This window comes from Hibiscus syriacus, unplaced genomic scaffold (genome assembly GCF_006381635.1).
Source record: "Hibiscus syriacus cultivar Baekdansim isolate YM2019G1 unplaced genomic scaffold, ASM638163v2 tig00110694_pilon, whole genome shotgun sequence".
Taxonomy (NCBI): Eukaryota; Viridiplantae; Streptophyta; class Magnoliopsida; order Malvales; family Malvaceae; genus Hibiscus; species Hibiscus syriacus.
In genome coordinates, this window is record NW_024062828.1 from 2,481,844 (window position 1) to 2,505,752 (window position 23,909).

Consider the following 23,909-nt stretch of genomic DNA (forward strand, 5'->3'; position numbering starts at 1 on the left):
TACCTTCGTTCAGTTCAGTTCAGTTCAGGTCAGTTCGGTCTTCGTGGCTGATTTGTCGAACAAATATACAATTTTTAGTACTGAATGAGATCTAGAGTTGAGTTGAGTTGAATACTTCCAAAATTATCATCGAGCCAAACTTGAGAAGATGAACACGCATTCAAGTAATATCTATGTCCTTCAGGTACTGACATATCATTAAGATTGATCAACTCACTTAAGTTGTGTTCCATAACTTTTAAAGGTAGTCCAACACCTATGCTTATTTGATTATTTAATTAATCCAAGACATTTACTTAGTATAAGCCATAAGGGTATTTTGGTCATTTTGGTGTTCAATTTTATTCCATTCATTACAGAGCTCAAGGATATCCAATCATTCCTGAGCTTGGTGATATTCTTGGGTCATTTCCATTACAGGGGTATTTTGGTCATTTTACAGATCTGGTGTATTTCAATCTTTTCCTTCCATATGATCTTATTATTTAATTCAAATGTATCATCTTTTCTAGAACTTTCAAACAATTCTGACAAAAGAGCATCCTCGATAATTTATTCTTAACTCGGAGATTTTCAGGTCAATTATCTTCTCAGAAGTTACCAACAAGTTATCAGGAATTTTCTGTACAAAGACAGGATCTTAACAATTAAATCCATAATTTATCGAGTTAAGTACGAATCCTCAAAGTACTTTCTCATTCCAGGTCAACTCGGACTATTTTTACCTCTTAAGGGCATTTTCGTAATTTCTTAACCATATAACTTCGGTATTAACTCTTAACGAAAATAATATAATATAGAGATCCTATGGTTAATTGCTTTCCCGAACATTCTCTGATCTTGAAATGATTACTTAACAGACTTCTAGTATCAAGTGTATGAATTAATTAAAAACCCAAATGAAACCAAACATGTTCATTCATGCATTTACCAATACCAACATTTTCCATAAAACATGAAAAGGTAGTAATGTATTACATCGATTTCCGTAAAATACTGATCAACCATTAAATTTCATTCGAACGCCTTCGATCCTTAATTCAACTTTCAATAATTCCTCAAATTCATAACAATATAAATTTCATAAAAAACGGGGATTAATTCTGAAAAACGGATTGAATCGGATGATAAATCAGTGAAAACAACTTACTGGGTTCGAATTTGGCGAAACGGACCCCAAAAACAGACTTAGGACATCAAAAAAGTCAGGATAGGTATACCTAGAAAAAGTCAACGGCTGATCAACACCAGTCAAAGTTCTGGTCAACGGCTATCAACAGTCAACGGGTCAAGTTGGATAATCGGGTTGGGTCGAGTCGGACCGGGTCGGGTTAGACCGGTCAAATCGGTTTTTTTTCCTGTCCACACACACACCAGACCCTTCCCCACGTGCGGCGTCGTGAGTATCCAAAAATTTCTGGAAAATTTTCTAAAAATTAATTTAAGGCATTTTGAAACACTTACCAAGATCGGTTCACAATTTTGAACGGCGGAGAGCTCGATTCCGAAACATCAAAAAATTTGACTTTCTTACCCCTCCACGCGCCGGCGACGACGGAGACACGGAGTACACCGGTGGACTCGGAACGATGCAATGAACACGATGGTGTGGGAGGTGTTGAAAACAGGTAGCTGGATCGACGTGAATCAACGAAAAACCAATGAAAATAGAGTTAAAACCGACGATACTTGCAACTGAAATTAACGACAAACAACTCCGATTCACGACGAGAGATTTAAGGGGTTTTGTTCATCTTTCGACAACAAACACGATGGTGGTTTCGGTTCGTCGAACGGTGACTAGATCGGAGTTTAAAGTGGGTTGATCGGATGAGAAAAATGGGAAACATTTCTGGGAACTAAGCACGAAAAGAGGTTTATAAATTTTCTCTTAAAGAAAAATGTTTAAACTATGAGTTTAGCCACTGAATTTCCTACCCTTTATAAAACGATCTGGCAACTTTGAAATTTTACAATTTAATCCTTAATTTCGTCCAAAATACCAATTAAATCTAATACTTTATAATTTCTTAAATTTTAGCCCCTAAATTGGGGTATTACAATGATCCTCTCTTTAAAATAATTTCGTCCTCGAAATTCATTCATGTCCCATAATTGCAGAAATGAAACTTCCATCAGTTCTTTCATAGCTTCACATAGCTTTTACAAAAGTACGGATCCTCTATAAATTCTTAACCAGCTGAGTATACATTCTCATCAGAACTTTCCCACAGTCCAAATAAATAATCAGAACAAATTTATCCTTGTAAAATCAATTCAGCCTTGGTTACAAGTATAGGCTCATAAAGCGATAACATATCACAATTTCATTTCTGGAGTTGGTTTCGGAATTTATCAGATGAGTAACTTTCACATGGCTCATGATGAACTTTACAAAATTCAGATAAACATTACTGATATTCCTTTATACATAGGTAGAGCCTTAACGGATAAAACTTAGGTTTGCTCGTTACAGATAGGGACTCAACCTTGGAGTTCTGGCTCAGAGAAGTACGATTGTAGTATAGGGGTATGTACTGATTAGACATTTTTTTGAAATTCGACCGGTCAGTCTATCTTGAAAAATTTGACTCAACCATAGCTCTGATACCACTAAATGTAACCCCCTTAGACCAATGCAAGTAACTCGATCTGATCTGGAGTGTCACATTAGGGCCACCATAGTGACCCACTGTAAAAATAGCGAAAAATTTAAAACTTTTATTAAAACATGTAACTTATAAAATGATTTATTAGTATGCAGAAATAAAACAGATTTTCAGACTCATATATAAAACAAAATATAATTACATGCCCCCTAATCACATGTACCATACTCTGCAAACAACACCGTAAGACCTCCCTGACTAAAGTCGATAGCTGCACCGATACAATTCTTTTAACCTGCAATGGTGAGTAATAGAGTGAGCTTCGGAAAGCTCAATAATACAGAACTACCAGATGATGCTGAAAAACGTACAGATACAAATAAACATATATTTCCTTATTGGTTTAGATATCTACAGATTTTTATGCTGAGCGGAGATCCTACTGCTATTTCAGGTGGTAACATACAGTGAGCTTTCAGTTCCGATGGAAATATTTGGGATGTCTAGGTTCAAGAGATTAGAATAGATTATCTAGTGTGTTCCCTCAAAACCAGTGAAAATATACAAATCTTTTTTAAAAACATATTTTTATTTATCAAAAACCATATTAATCCCTTCAACTGAACACAATATAATGTGTAGGTTCCCCAGAACCATACAACCCCTGCACAACATTTAGGCCCTGAGCACAAAGCCAAGAAGCCTGCATATATTCTTCCTCCAATAATACCCCCAAATAAAACATTTTTCCGACAATAAGCGAAGATATCATAAATCAAAATAGAATTCATATCATATATCAGAACAGAATCCATATCAGAAATCAGAACAAAATTCAGATTAGAAATTAGAACATAATTCAAATCGAAAGTCAGATAAAACATTAATGTAATTAGGGAACACACTAGTGTTTACAAATATTGTTAGAGATACTGGATAATCTTATCGGGAAGAGAAACACGGATCTTCAGTTTACCGATAGAATGTCGAAAGTTAGAATCACTGTTGGGAGAGTTCATTAACTGACAGAATCATCAGTTATTCAAAATATGATTTATCAGGATTATATCTTATTCGGACATTTTTCAGAAGCTTAACGTAATCGTAAGGGTATTCAGAATCCTTTATAATATTTGTCGATTGATTGGATTATCGAACAACTCCAGATGAATAACTCCCAGAACTAATGCTTGTTGACTGGTCAATTCATTGTCCTTCCAGTGTATTTACTTTTTAATACCAAAAATTCTTATCTATAGATCATCTTCGGAATCATCGCTGAATAGATCTTAAGGAAACTAACAGATATTCCAATGCTCTTTATTTTGTTTCCACGCTTCCACGATATCATGAAATGCTGATGTGCTTGATTTGTAGTTCATGACCCATAAGAACATTACATCATATATGTTTATTAATGTTTCCAGACTTATCCAAAACACTTATTTAATCCTCAGTCATTGAGGTTACTTATTTAATTTAATAGTCAAGTCTGTACTGGTTACTTTAGAGTTTTCCAGAGTAATTCAGACGTTTTCTGAATTTCGAATACATATTGTACCTTCGTTCAGTTCAGTTCAGTTCAGGTCAGTTCGGTCTTCGTGGTTGATTTGTCGAACAAATATACAATTTTTAGTACTGAATGAGATCTAGAGTTGAGTTGAGTTGAATACTTCCAAAATTATCATCGAGCCAAACTTGAGAAGATGAACACACATTCAAGTAATATCTATGTCCTTCAGGTACTGACATATCATTAAGATTGATCAACTCACTTAAGCTGTGTTCCATAACTTTTAAAGGTAGTCCAACACCTATGCTTATTTGGATTCTTTAATTAATCCAAGACATTTACTTAGTATATGCCATAAGGGTATTTTGGTCATTTTAGTGTTCACTTTTATTCCATTCATTACAGAGCTCGAGGATATCCAATCATTCTGGTGTATTTCAATTCTTTCCTTCAATACGATCTTATTATTTATTTCAAACGTATCATCTTTTCCAAACCTTTCGAACAATTCTGACAAAAGAGCATCCTCGATAATTTATTCTTAACTCAGAGATTTTCAGGTCAATTATCTTCTCAGAAGTTACCAACAGGTTATTAGGAATTTGGCGCAACAGACCCCAAAAACGGATTCAGGACTTCAAAAAACGTCAGGATAGGTATACCAAAAAAAAGTCAACGGCCGGTCAATACCGACCAAAGTTCTGGTCAACGGTGGTTAACGGCAGTCAATGGCGGTCAACGGTCAACGCGATCAACGGTCAACGGGTCGGGTCGAACAGTCAGGTTGGGTCTGGTCGGACCGGTCAAACCGATTTTTTTTCCTTTCCACACGTGCACCAGATCCTTCCCCACGCGCAGGGGCGGCGCGTGCGGCGTCGTGGAGTGTCCAAATATTTCCGAAAAAATTTCTAAAAGTTAATTTAAGGCATTTTGAGACACTTACCAAGATCGGTTCACAATTTTGAACGGTGGAGAGCTCGATTCCGAAACATCGAAAACTTTGACTTCCTCACCCCTCCACGCACCGACGACGACGGAGACACGGATGACACCGGTGGACTCGGAACGTTGCAAGGAACACGATGGTGTGGGAGGTGTCGAAAACGGGTAGCCGGATCGACGTGAATCAATGAAAAACCAACGAAAATCGAGTTAAAACGACGATACTTTCAACTGAAATTATCGACAAAAGATGCTGATTTACGATGAGAGGTTTAAGGGTTTTGTTCATCTTTCGACAATGAACACGATGGTGGTTTCGGTTCGTCGAACGGTGGCCGGACGGTGAGTAGATAGGAGTTTAAAGTGGGTTGATCGGAGGAGGAAAATGAGAAACATTTCTGGGAACTGAGCAGAAAGGGGTTTATAAATTTTCTCTTAAAAAAAATAGTTAAACTATAAGTTTAGCCACTGAATTTCCAGTACTTTATAAAACGGTTTACCTACTTTACAATTTTACAATTTAATCCTCAATTTCCTCTAAAATACCAATTAAATCTAATATTTTATAATTTCTTAAATTTTAGCCCCTAAATTGAGGTGTTACAATGATACACTCTATGAATGATCTATGTCATTTGAATGTATTAGTATACATGATCATTGATGGGTCTAATCATGATTGATACGATGAAGATCGCTTTGATCCTACATGAATGTTGTTGATAGATGAGATTATTATAAAATACGTATTATATATAATAAAATTTGAGCTGAAAAGGCATGAACGATGATCGTCATTGGTTTGTACAAAAAGGAGAAATTGAAAAGTATTGGGGAATGAGGGTTTTTTTGGAAGTCTAAATAAAAGGAAGGATAGAGGAGGCCGAGAGGGTCACTCCAAAACCATTTGGGTCGAAGCAATCGTAAGAAACGATGGATGTTGAGTAGCGTGGAAGGGATGATTCGGCTAATAGGATTTAGGGATGCTATTACAGTTTGAGGAAGAGAGATGAGATTAAACAAGTAAAATAAAAAATAAGATTACTTAATATACCCACCTCTAGATTTAAGATATATATAATATATTCTTAGAGAAAAACAATTGACATAGAAAAAGAAGAATGATTGGGAAAAGATCTAAATTAGCTTAAATCTATTAATTGAATCTCTGTTTCTTTAGATTTTATGTTGTTTGACGGATACTTTTGAATTTTCTAGAATATGATGAAATTGGCACATGTAAATTTGTTCATAAATTTTTTAAAACTAAAATCGAAATGACATAATGTGTAAATTTTATAGATTAAATTTATATATTTTTTTTAGTTTAAGACATCATCGCCCATTAGTGACTTAACATAGATGAAAAAATCCTTTTTAAAGTCGAGTGACTAAACTAAAAAATTACTAATAATCGGGCGACTGTGTGGATAGTTTACCCAATTATAAAAGTACGAAGAATACAAGGCGCAAGCAACCCTAAAGTAAAGCAAAAGAAGGTTAAATTTGAGCTGGCCAAAAAATAGTTGGCACGAGTAAAAAAAATACATAAATTTCTTTAAATAGTCACTTCAGTTTTATTTTGAGAATAAAAACGGTCTTATATATAGAAATAATTGGTTAACAAATAACTTATTTTATTAATATGAGGTAAGTATAAGATAATATTTGTTCAAAGATAACTCTTAACCATTTGACATTGCATACTTAGACATATATATTCATGGTGTTACCTCAAAGAATAACAATAAATTTTTTACCACCATTGTCGCTTAATTCGTGCGGTTAACAAATAATAAATGCTTCAAAATAAGGGCATTTTTACTCTAAAATAAAATGTTGAGGGTGAAAATACTCTATAAAAAGAATAAGAGTTATAGTGACTATTTAATTAAACATCTAAGACTTCTATCTTAAAATAAAACATTCGAGACTAAAATACTTTAAAAAAACAAAAATTAAAATAACTATTTTGATAAATATTAAAGATAAATTTTGACATTACGCCAAAAATAATTGGAGCTTATCTTTCTTTTATATATATATATATAGAGGACATTATAAACATGTAATAAATAAATGGGTAAATTATTTAAATGATCACTTAATTATAGAATTAGTGTCGATATGACTATTATTTTTAAAATTTCGTTAATATGACCACTTAACTATTTAATTAGTTTCAATATATTCACATAACATTAAAATTTAATAGAAGTGCTTACATGATAATTAATAAAATTAATATAATTACATATGATAACCACCACCACCACCACCACCACTACTACGTCGGCGCAAACAAGTAATAAATGAATGGGTAAACTATTTGAATGATCACTTAATTATAGAGTTGGTGTCGATATGACTATTATTTTTAAAATTTCGTTAATATAACCACTAACTATTTAATTAGTTTCAATATATTCACATAACATTAAAATTTAATAGATGTACTTACATGATAATTAATAAAATTAATATAATTACATATGATAACCACCACCACCACGACGTCGGCGCCGTTACCCCTTCACTCTCCCAGCTGAAACTTACACTGAATTGCTATAATCCACCATGAAATCCCCACCTTTCTTTTGGCTACTATTCTTACCCTCTGTATCTGCGCCTCTTTCCCTGATAACCCTCCTCTTCCTCAAATTATTGCTCCCTTTAGGCCTCCAGAAACCCCCCTTTACCACTCCATCAACTGATGAGCCAACGCCTCCCTAGTACGATTCCTCCGACGAGACGACATCACGGGGAGAGAGTAACTTTGTCGGAGTCAAACGACAGTTGAACCGATCTCTGTTACCTCGAGAAGTTGATCGTTTTGTTCAACAACTGCTTTACGGCCACCCAAATTAATAGGTGAAGCCTCTATAGCACTTTGCACTGAACATGCCATTTCAAATTCCACGAAACCAAAACAAAACCCTCTTGGCTTTGAACTTGAATACCGCCACTCTTAATAGGTTCAAACTTCTTAAATTCATTCTCCAGCACGCTTGGTGTAGCATTCAAAGGTAAACCTTTGATGTAGACAGAAGGGACCTTCGGCTTCCATACCTTGATTATTTCTATTTTCTACAACATTGTTGCTAGAAATTTGTGAATCAGATGTTATTGCAGAAGCAGCCGGTGGTGCAGTTGCTCGTGAGGTTTTGCAGAAGATTTCACAGGGGAATGTTTTGGGATTGATACATGGATTACATTCTCCTTCTTAACCTTTCAGAATAGATGCATATGATTTCTTTGGCACTTCTTCGCTTTTGGAGTTAGAATCAACAACCATCTGTTAATCGTCAAGAATCTCATCAAGAATCTCAATCACTGGCGCTTCCTCTTCTTCGTTAGAACCATCACCGGCGTTTCAGCTGGGAGAGCGAAGGGGTAACGGCACCGGCATGGTGGTGATTATAATTCAGCAGGAGCTGTAATTCTCAAGGACTTGCCGTGTAGAAGTCCCGGTTTAAATGTTTTATTTTTTAATGATTAAAATATTATTTATTCTACTTTTTATAGATTTTCAGATTAAAAAAGTTAAAATTAAGTGGTAACATAACATGTTGATTTATTAACGGGTTGATTTATTATATTAAATTAAAATTAAAATCAAATTAATTAAATGTATGAGTATTGAAAATTAAATATGTGATTATATCAATTTTGTTAAATATCACGTAAATATTCCATTAAATGTTAAATATAAATGATTATATTTAAATCAATTAAATAGTTATATTGATAAAAGTTTAAAACTGATAGTCATACCGATATCAATTTCATAATTAAAGTGATCATTCAAGTGTTTTACCCTAAAAAAAGGTTAGTTATATCCTTGTGCTGCGAGTTAGACTTCGAGTACCAGCAGAAGAAGGAAGCTAATTAAAAAAAAAAATCTGACTTGAATATCCATGGCAGCGGCGTCAACGGCGATTCTGCTCATGGCCCTCCGATCGGAGAGTCGGAAATCCAACGGTTCTGTTCCCCTTTTACTCCCTAAACCCACTTGGGTTGTCAGAACCGAGGTCACTTTTCTTTTCTTTTCTTTTCTCATTCACCGTCTTTCATTTCTCCAATTTCGTGGAAGAAATACAATCACACCAAATTTAAATTTCGTTTTCTGCTGCTAAATAAGGATGTACTTTGCGACTCTCGTAGGGTGACTTGTTGAAAATTTTATCAAGTATTGTTCTTGTTCCTATGTTTTAATTTAATGTTTCTGTTCATGTTCTCTTTAATTTTTTTTGTTCAAAGCTCAAACCCACGTCACGTACATAGTTCGATTCCGTTATCAATTAATTAATTGTGATGAAATCAGTTGCTGAGTTTTGGGAAACAATTAAATGATTATTAATAAAATCTGGGTTGGCGGTGGATGTTAGTTTCTTTTAACTTATGTTTAAAGCATGTTGTTTGTGTCATCAAAGCTGAAATCATGTTTGTGGTAAATTACGCAAGCAAAGGAATGAAAAGTTGGAGGTCAGTTTGGTTCATTGGCTTGTGGTATTTTGCAGTCAAATGTTGGGCGAAAGATAATGAAGAAGCCTGATCCACCATGTGTTGTCTGCAAGGGGAACGGCAGAGTGGATTGCTATAATTGTTACGGAAGAGGTCTTTCTCTCTCCTTCTCCTCCCCTAGATATTTCATTAGGGTTTATCTCCAAACACCATTTTAAGTAAATAAAAAGGGCAAACTACACCAATTACCACCGAACTTTAGGTGATGTATCATTTATACCACCGAACTTTCAATTTTACCAATTATAGTACTAAATTTTGATTTTCATTTCAATCATACCACTAGGCCATTAAATTGTGAGTAGCCGGATCAAAACGATGTCATTTGAGTGAGGTGTCTATGTCAATAGCCGTCAGTCGCACATTATGTTGTTAATGATTTAAGGGTTCAATGGTATAATTGAATATGAAAATCAAATTTTAGTGTTATAATTGACAAAATTGAAATTCAATAGTATAAGCAATACAATACTTAAAGTTTGGTGGTATCTGATGTAATTTACCCTATAAAAATGTATCCAGTTTGTACTTTCTTTTTTACCAGTTCTGTTGCTTCGATCATAATATGCTTCTCTGTTTTGATTTGATTCCCTCTCTTGGATTTTTTGTTTTGTTATAAATTTACTGTAGGAAGGACAAACCATGTTCATGTAGAGATGCTTCCCAAAGGAGAATGGCCAAAATGGTGAGGTATCAATAGATATATTATAGGAACTGCATATTGAGTGGTGGTAGGTAATGGTGCAGCCAGCAGCACAACTGAGCTTATTGAGACTACATGTGCAGGTGCAAGAGTTGTGGTGGCAGTGGCCTCAGCTACTGCTCTCGTTGCCTTGGAACAGGAGAATACAGGTATATAATAGGCTTCAATTTCATGAAGCGAGATGATGATGGCACCCAAGGTACCAAGTATCAGATTAAAGGTGACCGTGATTCACAGAGTACAGCCGATCGGTTGCTTCATCATGAACAGACTGATGATTCAGATAATTAGATATAGAGGAAGGAAACAAACATGCATGACTACAATCAAGTCTGATGAGATTCCCATAGCAAGTTTGTAACCCAAGTAGTGATTGGATGTTGTCCATGACTTCTCATTTGGCTATGCAAGTACTTAAATTGATTAAAAGAAAACATTTACTTTTATTAACACTGGAAATTCCATTACATTTTTTTATTTAAAACCAAATACAACCATATACAAACACATAATCCGAGGAAAAAAATAATAGCATTCGATTGCTGGATTTCATTCATTCCAACTTCTGTGAATACATAAGACTACCTACCTACGCACTGTAACACTCCTTCCGAGTACAAAAGATAATGGTTTGCAGGCAGATTCCCACGCAATTCCATAAAAACGAAATTGCCATTTCCAGAAATCAATCAATGCCCAAGGTTGAATAGGGTTCAAACCCTCCCTGCCAATCATAAATATTTCAATATAAATAAACTCTCAAAACTCAGATTAATTCAGATTAGAATAACTTGAATAGAATTTAGAACATAACAAGCAACAACAAAATACATTTCCATGAAATCCACTAAACTGAAAAGGCATAACTTTGAATCCTTCTAATATATCTTTTATATATTTATTTAAGGTAAGCCTATTGCCCACGATGCAGCAAAGCAGATCCATTCAAAATTAGCTATCGAAAGACATTAAAGCTTATAAAAGAATTTGCAACAGATCAACACTTGTATCAAGAGATGAATCAATTTTGCTTTTCAATTTTCATGTAAAGAACAAAATTTGATTGTTTATGTTATATTATAGATTATATATAAAGGTACTACTTACAGAGCAGTCATCATGAACACGCCATATGGTCTCTCCCAGAAGGTTTGCCACAGAGAGGACTGTCAACTGAGGAAAATAGTTCTGCTCCAACACTGGGATGGTGTTTGTTATGATTACTTCTTGGAAAAGACCACTTGACAACCTCTCTATTGCAGGAGGACTGTGAAACCAGGCAAATGAGTCGATACAATGATGAACATTTACAAATATGATAGGAGATAGCAATTTTTCCTGTTCTTTTTTCTCAAAGAACATACAAACAAAAAGGGTTAGTTACCAAAATCAAGCCATATTGCCTAAATAGCATCTCAAACACAATTCATTAATAAACACAAAACCTTAATAGTTTTGAGCAGAAAAAACCTTCTAAAGCTGCTCCAAGAGTATTTAACAAATTCTAACTTTTAAGAGATGTCCAAAACCTAGCCCAGGTGAAATTGCTTAAACATGTATTTAAGGAAGCAACTTCGGCTAACAAGATTTAAACCCTAATAAAAGAACAACCAATTCCCACATACCTAAAGACAGCATGTGTAGTACACGCATACACTTCCCGGGCCCCCTCTTGATGTAAAAGAGCTGCACCTTTGGCGATTGTTCCTGTGAAAACCACAATTCGATAGTTAACATCTTATGAAGACTCAGTAACTAGCATTCTCATGTTAATGCTGATAAAGCAGAAATAATAAATGGAAAGGCTAATAAATTTTGATTTTTAATATACGGTCGCAGAAAGAAATATGATTTGAAATCACATTCTTCCCAAGAGATAAAGAGAAGAATACCAGCAGTGTCAATCATGTCATCTACCATCACTGCAACCTTTCCTTTCACATCACCTATCAAATTCATGACCTATAAGATCATATTTGTTCGTTAATTTCTAGTTCAATTTGAGAATGCACCATATTACTTAACAACAGAAAAGTGTATCGAGAAAGAGAAGCTTGAAAATAGAAGCAAATATTGGACAAAAGATTGTTATTCTAATCAACTTCAAAATTTTTCCATTTACATACAAGTGCACAGCGACTACTTTACATTATTTAAAATGTTAACCTACTGAGATTATGCATAAGACAACTCTGATAAATTAGATCCCACCTCTGCAACATTATGCCCATGACGCCTTTTATCAACAATAGCAAGAGGTGCATCAGATAATTTTTTGGCAAAAGCACGTGCTCTAGCAACACCACCAACATCAGGCGAGACTACCACCAAATCATCAGAACATATTGTCTTGCTAGCAAGATAATCTAGAATCACAGGCTGGAATTGCAGAGTAATATTTGAAGTGAGCAAAAAGTTTATATTGAAAATGTTGCTGATGTAAAACAGGCCAGTGTCAAGAACTGATACAGGAGTAGCTAAAGAAACAGAATACAAATATGAAAGAAACTCATCATAGCAAGATTACATTAAGGCTTTTCATAAGTACTAAAGTCTAGATTCTTGAATCATACAGTATTTCTGCTAAATACTTATGTCTAATATTGATTAGCACCTCTAAACATAGAACATCAAAGTAGTACAGAGAGCATGTGCAAAAATTACCAGCCCATAAACATGATCTACTGGGATATCAAAGTAACCCATGGATTGCCCTGAGTGAAGATCACAAGCAAGAACACGATTTGCGCCTGCTTCAGTAATCAAATTTGCTACAAGTTTGGCAGCAATAGATTCACGCCCCTGAGTCTGGAAGAACAGTGGATAAAATAACAAATCAAGCAGTATCATGTGCTCAGTGAGGAATGCGTATGCAGAGCAAAGCTATCATCTCAGGCTGTGCCTTTTTCATTTATAGGACACCTAAAGTTTCATAATATTTCTTACTTTCATTTGGATTCAGGGAAATGGTTGAAAGGGAGATTTGAAAGTTCTGAAAAAACAAAGCCATTATGTTGTACTTGAACAACAAACCCACAAGAAAATAATTCAACTAAATTGTTTCCGTACTTTAATTGAATTAGCATTTTTGGAAATAATATGAATAAAACATAATTGGACTACTTGCTATTGTTTAGAACAGTAAGAAAGGATTTAGAATTTTACAATTTAAAACCAAACTAGAGAGAATAATAAATAATAACTCAACTAGAAATCTGGAATTGAATTCCATTTGATCAAGCATTCCATAGTGTAGAAGTGCATAATTTAATTGGTCTTGGTTGAGTTACCTTTCTGTCTGCCCGGGCATAGCCAAAATAGGGAATGACAGCAGTAATGTTCTTAGCAGAAGCCCTCCTACAAGCATCAATCATAATGAGAAGTTCCATAAGATTCTCATTGGCAGGGGGGCAAGTGGGTTGGACCAGGTACACGTCGCAACCTCTCACACTCTCTTGCAACTGGACATAAATCTCACCATCAGCAAAACGTTTTATCTTGATTTTCCCAAGCTCCAGACCCATATAGCGTGCGATTTCCTATCCAATATAGATATAGCAATTACATAACTCATGTTCCTGTATACCTAGATGCTAATTAGATATATAACCTAAGCAATCTGAAAGAAAGAAAGAAAGAAAGAAAGAAAGTGTTTTGAGTTGAATCTAGAACCTGAGAAAGAGCAGGATTAGCAGTGCCAGAAAATATACGGAGCCTCGTGTCGTTTTTGTTGACATCACTTTGGAAATGGGAATTTCGGGACAAGAAGGTTGGCAATGCAGGGTCAGTGGTGAGGAGAGGAAAGTAAGGCTTTCCATTGTCGAATTTCAATGGCTCCACCACATTACATCTCTATAAGAAAGGGAAAGTCAGAGTTTAGGCCCGAAGATTTTGTTAGATAATTAAGGGAAAACAAATAGCAGAAACTCTAAATTGAGAGAAAAAGAGAACTCACGAAGCGGTGCCGGAGAGGGAAGCGGGGGTGGGAGTTAAGGAGAGTAGCGGAGGAGAGTAGCGAATTGGAAGAACAGAGGCCGAGCAGAGACGACGCCATTCATTCACCCTTATATTTAGTCAAATCAAATCCTTTTAGGGTTAGGGTTTCAATTTGAAAGGATCATCATCATCTTCTTCTCATACCATATAATAGTAGCAATAATTCAACAGTCAATTGGTGATTCCGAGTTTAGTTTATAGCAGTCGGTGTGGGTGTTATGGTGCAATGTGCTTGCCTGGGAGATGTTAGAGATTTTAGGTTATCAGTTATCCCAACAACAAAACTAAGATATTTTTTGTTTTGTTTTTGGGAGGGGCATATGTTATTCAATTTAGTCCATTCAGTCTCAAAAGTGTAAGAGTATGCATAAAAATGTAATTTTTTTAAGATTTAGAGGTTGTTTGTTTACTTCAGAATGATTAAGTGTTGAATGATTCAAATTCAGTCTGTATGAATTAGCTCTGAATGTGACATGCTGTTTGATAATTGCTCTGAATCATTCAGAATGTACTTCTAAACTATACTATACTTTTTCTTCATTTAGGTACCTAAATTTTTTTCGATCAATTTAGGTGATTAAGGTTATAAATATTATCATTTTAAGTGTCTCGATCGTAACAGCCATTAAAATATTTCGTTAAATGACACGTCGCATTTATATAATTTTAAAATTTTTTATTTAAAATAAAAATTAAAATGTATTTTTTAATAAATTCCTAAATTTTCAAAAAAACTTACAAAAACTCCAAAAATTTCGAAAACCCTAATTTCAATCCCTATATCCACATCGACCGCCGCTTTTACCATCGTTATCGTTGACCGAATCTATCCTCGACCGCGAGTCCACCTGACAAATAGCCTTACGAAACCCCACCCGACGTTAAACCCGACGAACCAAACTGCTACAAATTACGACACACAAATACTATGGCGGTCATTTCGACAGCAAGGATAGTGACGACCAACAAGAGAGACGACAAGAGTGGCGGCAGCGGTGATCATGTTCAACAAGGGATATTATAAGTTTAGGATTGATTTTAAGGATTTTTAGGGATTTAATACTTTTTGTAATTTTAGAGAAATTATAATTTTTTAAAATACAATAATATTTTAAAGTTTTTTTATTTGTTTAAAAAAATAATCAAAATTATTTGAATGCGACATGTGTCCTTTAATGGACTTTTCAAAACACTTAAAATGGTAACGTTTGTAATATTAGACACCTGAATTGATTGAAAAAAGTTTAACCACCTAAATAAAATTTTTTGTATAGTTTGTGCACTTTTTATACTAAGCATTTTTTAATAGTTTAAGATGATTACAATATAGTATATGCTCATAATGTTTCTTAATTATTGACAAGGCACACTCATCCTATAAAAGTAATTATTCAAACCTAGGACTTCGAATGAGAACGACACTCTTTTCAACTACTGCTACCACTTAACGAATTCACATATAAATGTGTTAAGACACTGAACATTAATTAAGTGCAAGTTTTACATACTTTAAAATATATGGTATATTTGTGAATGTGATAAATTACTAAAATGATTAAATTGTCCTTGTTGGCCAAAGTGAATGAAATGATCTGCGATAATAAAAGAAATCAGTTTGGCGCTTGAGCAAGGATCTTCGATTTAGGGTTAACTCGGCTTACGCCAAATTTCTTGAAGATGACTGGGACATGACAAACAGCATTTGAAACAGTTTGGAGTTTACGAGTTCCTCAAAGAATCAGGTTCTTCATCTGGCTCGTCCTCAAGGAAAAAATAAATGACCAACTATGAGAGTGGCAAGCGTATGTTAACGGATAATTTGGATTGTCCTTGTGGTGCCTCCCTCGAGACGGTTCTCCATGTCTTTTGGGACTATGTTCAAGCCCGCCAGCTGTGGGATAGGGTTATGCCTCCCATATTGAGCCATACCTTCTTTACTAGTGGCCTTCGCCAGTGGATTGTGAATAATCTCAAGGTTACAAAACCTTTGAATAATGATTATCCATCTTGGTCATCCTTGTTTATTTCGATAATGTGACAGTTATGGAAGCAAAGAAACGAGCTCGTCTTCACTAATGTTATACATCCCACTGTTTCAATTCTCCACCGCAACATTAGTTGGACGAAATGTTACGATAGCTTCTCCTTTATCCCTTACAGACATGAGTCACGAATGGTGGATCAATCATGGAGCAAGCCTCCCACAGGTTGGTTGTGTTTAAACTCTGATGGAGTAGTGTCTTCGTCCGCTGGTGAAGGTTCGGTTGGATGTGTTATCAGCGATTCGGATGGAGGTTGGATAGTTGGTTTCAATAAAAATATTGACATAAGTTCGATCCTCCAAGTTGAGCTTTGGGGCATATATGAGGGTCTTATCATTGCTCGGAACTCTGGCCATTCCAGAATCATAGTGCAGTCGGACAACTCTCAGGTGATCAAGATGTTCAAAGAAGAGAATTCTGATCGGAACCAATTTCCACTCATTCGTGCGAGTTTACGTGCTTCTGCATAGGAGCTTCAATTCCAATGGATACCACAGTGCAAAAATAATTTGGTTGATTTTATGACCAAGCTTGCCTCGAATCATCATTTTGACCTAGTGCAATATGTTTCCTGTCTTGTCGAAGTCATGGATCTTCTCGCTTGAGACGCTGCAGCAGTACAGCCGGTTGCTACAATCTAATATTTAGACTAATGTTACTCCCATCTTCAATTAAAAAAAAGAGTTTACATGAGTAAGAAACGTTGCTAGTACTGACGTGATTAAGGAAATGATTAAAATATCCTTATGAGTAGGGGTGTGCAAAAAAATCTAATTCGATCGATTCTATACGTTGATCCAATAATCTAATCTAAAAATTTTAATATTCGATCTATTCTTTAATTTTTAGATAATTCAGATCAAATATATTGGAAAACAGATATTTTGATTAGATGCATAAAATTTAATTTTAGATTATCTAAAAGTTGGATAAAAAATAAACCTTTAGAAGATTTTATCCAAACCGAACTATCCCAACCAACTAGCTCGCCCCTAGCCAAAAATGTACAACGCCCTGGCCTTGAGCCTTATCTTGCAGGATTTGATTATAAATACAACGATCTTTATAAGGTTGAAATGGGTCTTCACTTATCGATATGAAGTTTAAGCATTTGGTTTTTTAGATCTTTAGGCAACAAAAAATTCATTATTAATGCTAATGAATACATAATTTGTACTAGTTACATTTTACGCGTAAACACTTGTAAGAATGTTATTTCTCTCTCTCTCTCTCTCTCTCTCTATTTTGGCCTTACCTTTCATCTTCGTTTATATTATTTTGCCATGCAGGAAGATTGATCAAAACTTCTCCTCTGATCCTTTACCAACATTCATTGGAATGACACATCAATAACTTGTTTTGGGATTATTCCAGTATGTTTTGATAAATATACATAACAGAAATAGAAATATAGAATATGCTGTACAGAGTTACAAAGTATTAAATTGGCATAATGTCAAAATTAGCCTTCAATGTTTACTAAAATGATCATTTGAACTCTATTCTTTTTTTTTTTTAGCATTTTAGCCCCCAACTATGGATGGAAAAAAGATCCTCTATGGATGAAAATCGTTAGTTAACAATGGTAAACGCTCCAAAAAAATGGGTATTTTTACCTTAAAATAAAATATTGAGGGCCAAAATACTCTAATAAAAGGAATAATGGCCAAAATGACTATTCGATCAAATGTTTAGGGTCTTTTGTCCTAAAAAGAAATGTTGGTGGCTAAAATGCTCCAAAAGAGAATATGGACTAAAATGATCATTTTGATAAACATTGGGAGTTAATTTCAGCATTATACCTAAATTAATTTGAGTTTCAAAAAGTTTTCAAATTAAAGTTTACATTCAAATTGGATACGATTTTAGTGATCCAAAATTTTGAATATATGAAATTGAGAGACATTTTATTCTCCTCCTTATTCAACTTGATAATCAAGAAATTGATCCACAGTATAATCCATTGTGTGGATTCTGAGAATTGGTCTGCTTTCAAGCTTGCCCAAAATGGTACACCAGTCTCATATCTCATTTTTGCCGATGGTCTTATCTTATAAGAGAAAGCAAATATGGAACGTGCTAATACTGTTGATGCACCACTGAACAAGAATTGGGTTTTACTCCAGTCATATGGTAAACAAACAGAAAACGTCAATTTTTTTTCTCCGAATACCCTTTCTCTATTAAGGAATGCTCGATGCACAAGATAAAGATTTAGGGAAGTTTAAATCTCGGAAATACCTTGGTGTACCCGTCCATCATTCAGGTAGAGCTAAAGAGGTTTATTGATTCATCATTGATAAGCTACGCAAAAAACTTGATGGGTGGTCAGCTCGTGCATGCGCTTTCTTTTGTTGTTCAGCTAACTCTTGTAAAACCGATTTTAATGAGCATCCCCTCCTATTTGATACAAGTGTGTGAGCTTCTGGCCACTATGTGTGATGAGATCGAGTAGATTGTCCGCAAATTTCTTTGGCTTCAAGAATCTCTCTAGTCAATTGGGAATCATTGAGCCAACATTTTGTGCATGGAGGACTAAGTATTCGGAGAATGCGAAATCAGAACTTTACGTACTTAATGAAGATTTGTAATAATCTGGCTCACTCCCCTAATGCTTTATGGGTGCGTTTCTTCTCAAAAAATATCATATGAACGAATGGTGTCCAGCATTGATTGCTCAGCGAAATTGCTCATCCTTTGGCATTCACTTGTTGGAATCTGACCTATTTTTTATGTGAATATTGTCTGGTCCTTAGGCAATGTTATCTCCATTCACTTTTGGCATGATCTTTGGAGCCCAAACCTTTGTTTAATAAGTAATATGCTACTTTGCCAGCAGACATTGGCGCCACACTGAAGGAAAACGAGATGATTAATAATGACGAAAATTGGGATTAGAACTAGCTTCAACAATTACTCAGCCCGAATGCATTTCCCATTTAGAAACATAGAACCACCAAATGCTTCTTTTGGTACTGATATTTGCTGTTAGAGAGGAGATGCAAAGAGACGTTTCTCGATCAAGAGTGCTATCTTCGCTTTAGATAGCCCGCATTGGGATGTTAAAGATCCTTATTGGCATGTAATCTGGAAGCACAAGGTCCCAGAGGGTATCCGAGATTTTCTTTGATTAACAACGAAGGATAAAGCTCTTACAAATCACAACCGATGTAAGTGTGGAACAGTATCAGAAATGCAAGTAAAATGGCTTCCACCTGGTCCTTGTTGGAAGCATGAATGAACACTCGGTAATTTATAACTTGCACACTATTATTAATACTAAACAAAATATGAATACAACACTAGCTTCAACTAGTTTACAAACACAACCCACTATTAAAGCTTTTCTAAGCTTCACTATCTCTCGTATTTTTCGCTCACATTCATATATTCATCCTAAACTAAGCTAGAACACATATATATAAGATCAATCAACTGCCTAAATTTGCCACTTATTTCTTCCAGTGATTATCTCCAAGTTAGCAACTTAATTGATAAGCCTTGCATGTGCTGCTGCCAAGTCAATTGGTTTGTTGTTGCGACTCTTTAATTCATTTTCTATTTGCCACGTTGAGCTGCTACATTTAATTTCTAAGCTTTGCCGCCTTAATCTTAATCTTTCGTATGCTGCCACGTTAAACTTTATTATGCATCTTATCAAGAGTAAAAACTGTTGCATAACACTTATTACCTTTCTTTCAATTTGCTTAATTTCAAGGAGCTTTTTGTTTCCATGTGGGCTGCCGACATATAATCAAGTTTATTTTCTAACCCTCCCCTCAAACCTGATTTTCCATTTCAAGCTTTTTTTCCATTTTCATCTTCAATTGTTTCTTCATATGTTATAAGATCACTCTTTGCAAATAGACTGAAAAGCGAGATAATTTGTAATTTGTAATCATTGTACCTTTTGGTATTCTTGTCTCCCTTATAGATCTTTAAACTTCTGTTCGAAGTACGTCAGAACTTTCTGTTTTGCTACTACTGCTATTGTTGTTGCTTGATGACAGTGATTTAGTTGAATTTTGTTGAAGACTTTGATCATCGTCTTGTTCATCTTGATCAATAAGATTGTCATCATCTTTATCTTCATAAAAAAAGTCCTTCAACTTTCTTTTCTTTTTTACTCCATTTCCAGTATTCTACCTCATCGAACTCAACATCTCTTAAATTATTACCTTATTGGTAAGAGTATCATATAACATATAAGCTTTTCTTCTTTCATCATAACATATAAAAAAATACATTTTCTCCTTTGTCATCAAGCTTCTTTCTTGTTTGTTTTGGAATGTGGGCGTATGCGATGCACCCAAAAATCTTGAGGTGTCCAACTCTTGGTTTCTGACCATTCCATGCTTCGTTTGGTGTCATATGCTTCACACATTATGTTGGACATTGGTTCAACCGGTAAACTGCACATCGTACTGTTTCGGCCCAAATATTTCTTGGTAGATGCTTACCTTTTATCATGCTACTTACCATGTCAAGGATTGTGCGATTCTTTCTTTCAACTACTCCATTTTGTTGGGGTGTATATCTAATTGTCAGCTGATGGATGATGTCATACTCTTTATAGAAGTCCTCAAATAAATTTGATGTATACCCGCCTTCTCCATTTGATCTAAGTATCTTCAAATATTAGTTGTTTTGCTTTTCTGCCATTGCTTTAAACTCTTTCCATTTTTCCAACGCTTCTGATTTTTCTTTCAAGATGTAAATCCAACATTTTATGCTAAAATCATCAATAAAAGTTAGGTAATACCTGTTACCGTCAAGCGATGGTACGTTTAAAGGACCAGCTATATATGTATGTACTATCTCCAATGGCCTTCAGGCATGCCAAGATCTACCAACTTCAGAGCTTTGTTTGTGTTGCTTTCCTTTAATACAAGCCTCACATAGTTGATTTGGAGGGTTAATCTCTGGCAACCCTTTCACCATATTTGTTCTCGATAATAGTTTCAAGCCTGAAAATCCAAGATGTCCATATTATAGATGCCACAACCATGAATCATCTTTGATCGCGATCTTCATGCACCTGACTTCTCCCGACTTGATATCAATGGTAAAGAGGCGATTATGAGTCATATGAACTTGGGCAATCAATTCTCCATCTTTATTTTTGATGGCAAGCGAGCGATTCTTCATATGCAGTTCATATCATTTTTCAAGAAGTTGTCCAAGGCTAATGATATTGCTTTTCAAAGCCGGTACATAATACACATTTGAGATGTATTTATTTTCACCATTTCTCTGAGTAATCATGACATCACATTTTCCTTTGACTTCTGCATGCGAGTCGTTACCAAATATTACTCGTCTATGGATTGTTTCATTTAACTTCACGAACAACTCCTTTCGATCACACATATGGTTGCTGACACAATTATCGATGTACCAAATATAATTCTTGAATTCTTCATTTTCCTTGTAAGTGAGGAATATATGAGATTTTTCAATTTTTTCTTCTTCAACAACTGCTACGTTTTTTCTTTCTTCTTGTTTAGGAGCTAATCGACACTCATAACTATAGTGACCATACTTTTTGCAATTATAACATTGTACCTGTGATTTATTTCCTTATCAACATCTACCTCTGCATCGACCTTTAATTCATCGTCCATGACCTAATATCTGGTAGTGGTGTCATATGATCAATGTCATAACCATTTTTTGAGAATATTTTTATTTTAAAAACAATTATGACTTTATTACAAAAATTTTAGGATTTTGAATTATTTTGAATTGGAGCCTCCATCGACCTTTGGATTAGGTAGGTTGAATACCTAAAAACACCTTTTAAAATATTTAAAGGACATAAATCGGTCTCGTTTACCAAAAACTCAATTTAAAGGGTCCGAGATTCGATTACGCGTGGGGAAGAAAAGTCACCACAACTGCGCCCAATATTGGTACCAAATCGCTTATACATTGTCGATGAAGTAGAATTAGGAAATCGAATATAAAGTTATAATATGATCTATTTATTAGAGTTTAATTAATTTACTTCGAATTATTTATTAGGTAAAATCCTTTTATTCGAAAAAAATATCGAGATTCGCACATCCTCCAATGGGAAGGCTACCTCTTCTATTTCTTGTGTGCGAAAGAATATTTCTCCTTGAATTGTTAAAAATATTAAATTGATATCGAAATCTACATGAAATAATTTATTACTTTTTACCTAAAAACGTAAATTGTCAATAAAATAAAAATATTACTATCATTTAATAAAACTTTTCGATTTATTTCAAAATTACCATTCGTTCGAATGTTGTATGAACACTACCTCTATAAGATGGTTCTTTTCACACACATTCTACGTCGAGTGTTTCTTGAAAATGCTCAAATTAGCTGCTAAAAATTTAATCTAATATAAAACACTAATACAAGATTAATTCATGCTAATATAATATATAAGGATAATCAATATAGAAACATACAAGAATTATGGAATATTATGCAAATATATTTACGTATGTAACATAATAATAAAACATTAAAAATGAATAAACAAAATATATTACTTAAAAAGTTTAGAATAATCAAAAAAGTAAAATAAAGCTACATAATAAAAGGATTAAATTATAAAAGGACAAAGTAATAAAGCATAAATATGTAATAAACCATGCAATTCACTTGTAAAACCAAAACCATGACCAAAATGAATTCACATTAAAATCTAAGATCTATAGTATAAACTAAATATTTATTCTCTAAAATAAAGCTTAAGGACTAAAACAAAAGTTAAACAAATCTAGAAACTGAATCATAAATATCGATAAGTTAACTAATATAGAATCAATGATAAAAAAAAATTGAATAATAAGTTATAGGACAACAATACAAATTAACCAACTATATATTAAAGAACATGTAATGACTAGAATGCAAATACAGGGAAATTCAAGGCTCGAATCAAGTGAAAATAATTCCATTAAGTGATTAAAATGTAAACCTTACAAAAACTAGAATCCCTCCCCGCGATTAACCCACGCACTAAACTCATGTAACCCTAGCACCAAAACGATGTCACTCCATTTGGTACCTAAAAATAGGTAAAAACTCATTCTTACTTCATTCCACTTTTTGCTGTTGCTCACCTAAAAGGCTCCCACCTCTCTCTCTTTTCTTCTTCAACACGGAGAGGAACTACTAAACAACAGCCGCCGTATGTGGCGCTGATGATGGGGGAACGAACCCGACCTAGATCCCCAAAACTCTCGCCTACTCCTCTCATAACAGAGCCAAGACTATAAACTACCCTTTAGCACCCAAACAACTCCTTTTCTTTTCCATAAATCGAAAACAAAGCCTAAATTCCATAAAAACACAACTCTTTTTCCCTAGATCTAGCATAGTTCCGGTGATTACCTCAAAAGTTGGAGGCTTTTATCAATGGGGAACTAGGACTGTTGTTTTAAGGGTAAAGGGAAGTATTTTTCTCTCTTCTTGGCCAATTTGCTTTGTGTTTGAATATGTTTTTTTTGTTCAAAAATCTCGACTTTGGTTCAAATATGATACTTTTTCTTCATTCCATTCCTCTCCTGTCCGAATCCTCTACCGAAAATGTTTCCCCC

At 34.6% G+C, this 23,909-nt stretch overlaps 2 protein-coding genes across 2 annotated transcripts; one reads left to right on the forward strand and one right to left on the reverse strand.

Moving 5' to 3' along the window:
• Positions 1 to 8,919: 8,919 nt before the first annotated feature.
• Positions 8,920 to 10,865, forward strand: LOC120138464. The gene is made up of 4 exons (XM_039153921.1): positions 8,920 to 9,095; positions 9,585 to 9,681; positions 10,219 to 10,273; positions 10,375 to 10,865. Exons 1-4 carry the CDS (start codon positions 8,982 to 8,984, stop codon positions 10,580 to 10,582), a joined length of 474 nt encoding a protein of 157 aa, XP_039009852.1. The 5' UTR covers positions 8,920 to 8,981; the 3' UTR covers positions 10,583 to 10,865.
• On the reverse strand, positions 10,751 to 14,490 carry LOC120138463 (ribose-phosphate pyrophosphokinase 1-like). Its single transcript, XM_039153920.1, has 9 exons — positions 14,247 to 14,490; positions 13,964 to 14,143; positions 13,582 to 13,830; positions 12,956 to 13,099; positions 12,503 to 12,670; positions 12,184 to 12,253; positions 11,917 to 11,998; positions 11,399 to 11,558; positions 10,751 to 11,015 (listed from the first exon to the last, which is right to left on the reverse strand). The coding sequence occupies exons 1-9, from the start codon at positions 14,343 to 14,345 to the stop codon at positions 10,977 to 10,979; spliced, it is 1,191 nt and encodes a 396-aa protein (XP_039009851.1). The 5' UTR covers positions 14,346 to 14,490; the 3' UTR covers positions 10,751 to 10,976.
• Positions 14,491 to 23,909: the final 9,419 nt, after the last annotated feature.

What these genes read in the sequence shown, in the direction of transcription:
- LOC120138464 (XM_039153921.1), top strand. Translation starts at nt 8,982, where the DNA reads ATGGCAGCGGCGTCAACGGCGATTCTGCTCATGGCCCTCCGATCGGAG. An exon ending in CTATAATTGTTACGGAAGAG is followed by an intron (nt 9,682 to 10,218) that starts GTCTTTCTCTCT and finishes AATTTACTGTAG; the next exon opens with GAAGGACAAACCATGTTCAT. An exon ending in AAAGGAGAATGGCCAAAATG is followed by an intron (nt 10,274 to 10,374) that starts GTGAGGTATCAA and finishes CTACATGTGCAG; the next exon opens with GTGCAAGAGTTGTGGTGGCA.
- LOC120138463 (XM_039153920.1), bottom strand. Translation starts at nt 14,345, where the DNA reads ATGGCGTCGTCTCTGCTCGGCCTCTGTTCTTCCAATTCGCTACTCTCC. An exon ending in CTAATCCTGCTCTTTCTCAG is followed by an intron (nt 13,831 to 13,963) that starts GTTCTAGATTCA and finishes TATATTGGATAG; the next exon opens with GAAATCGCACGCTATATGGG. An exon ending in ATGCCCGGGCAGACAGAAAG is followed by an intron (nt 13,100 to 13,581) that starts GTAACTCAACCA and finishes CTGTTCTTCCAG; the next exon opens with ACTCAGGGGCGTGAATCTAT.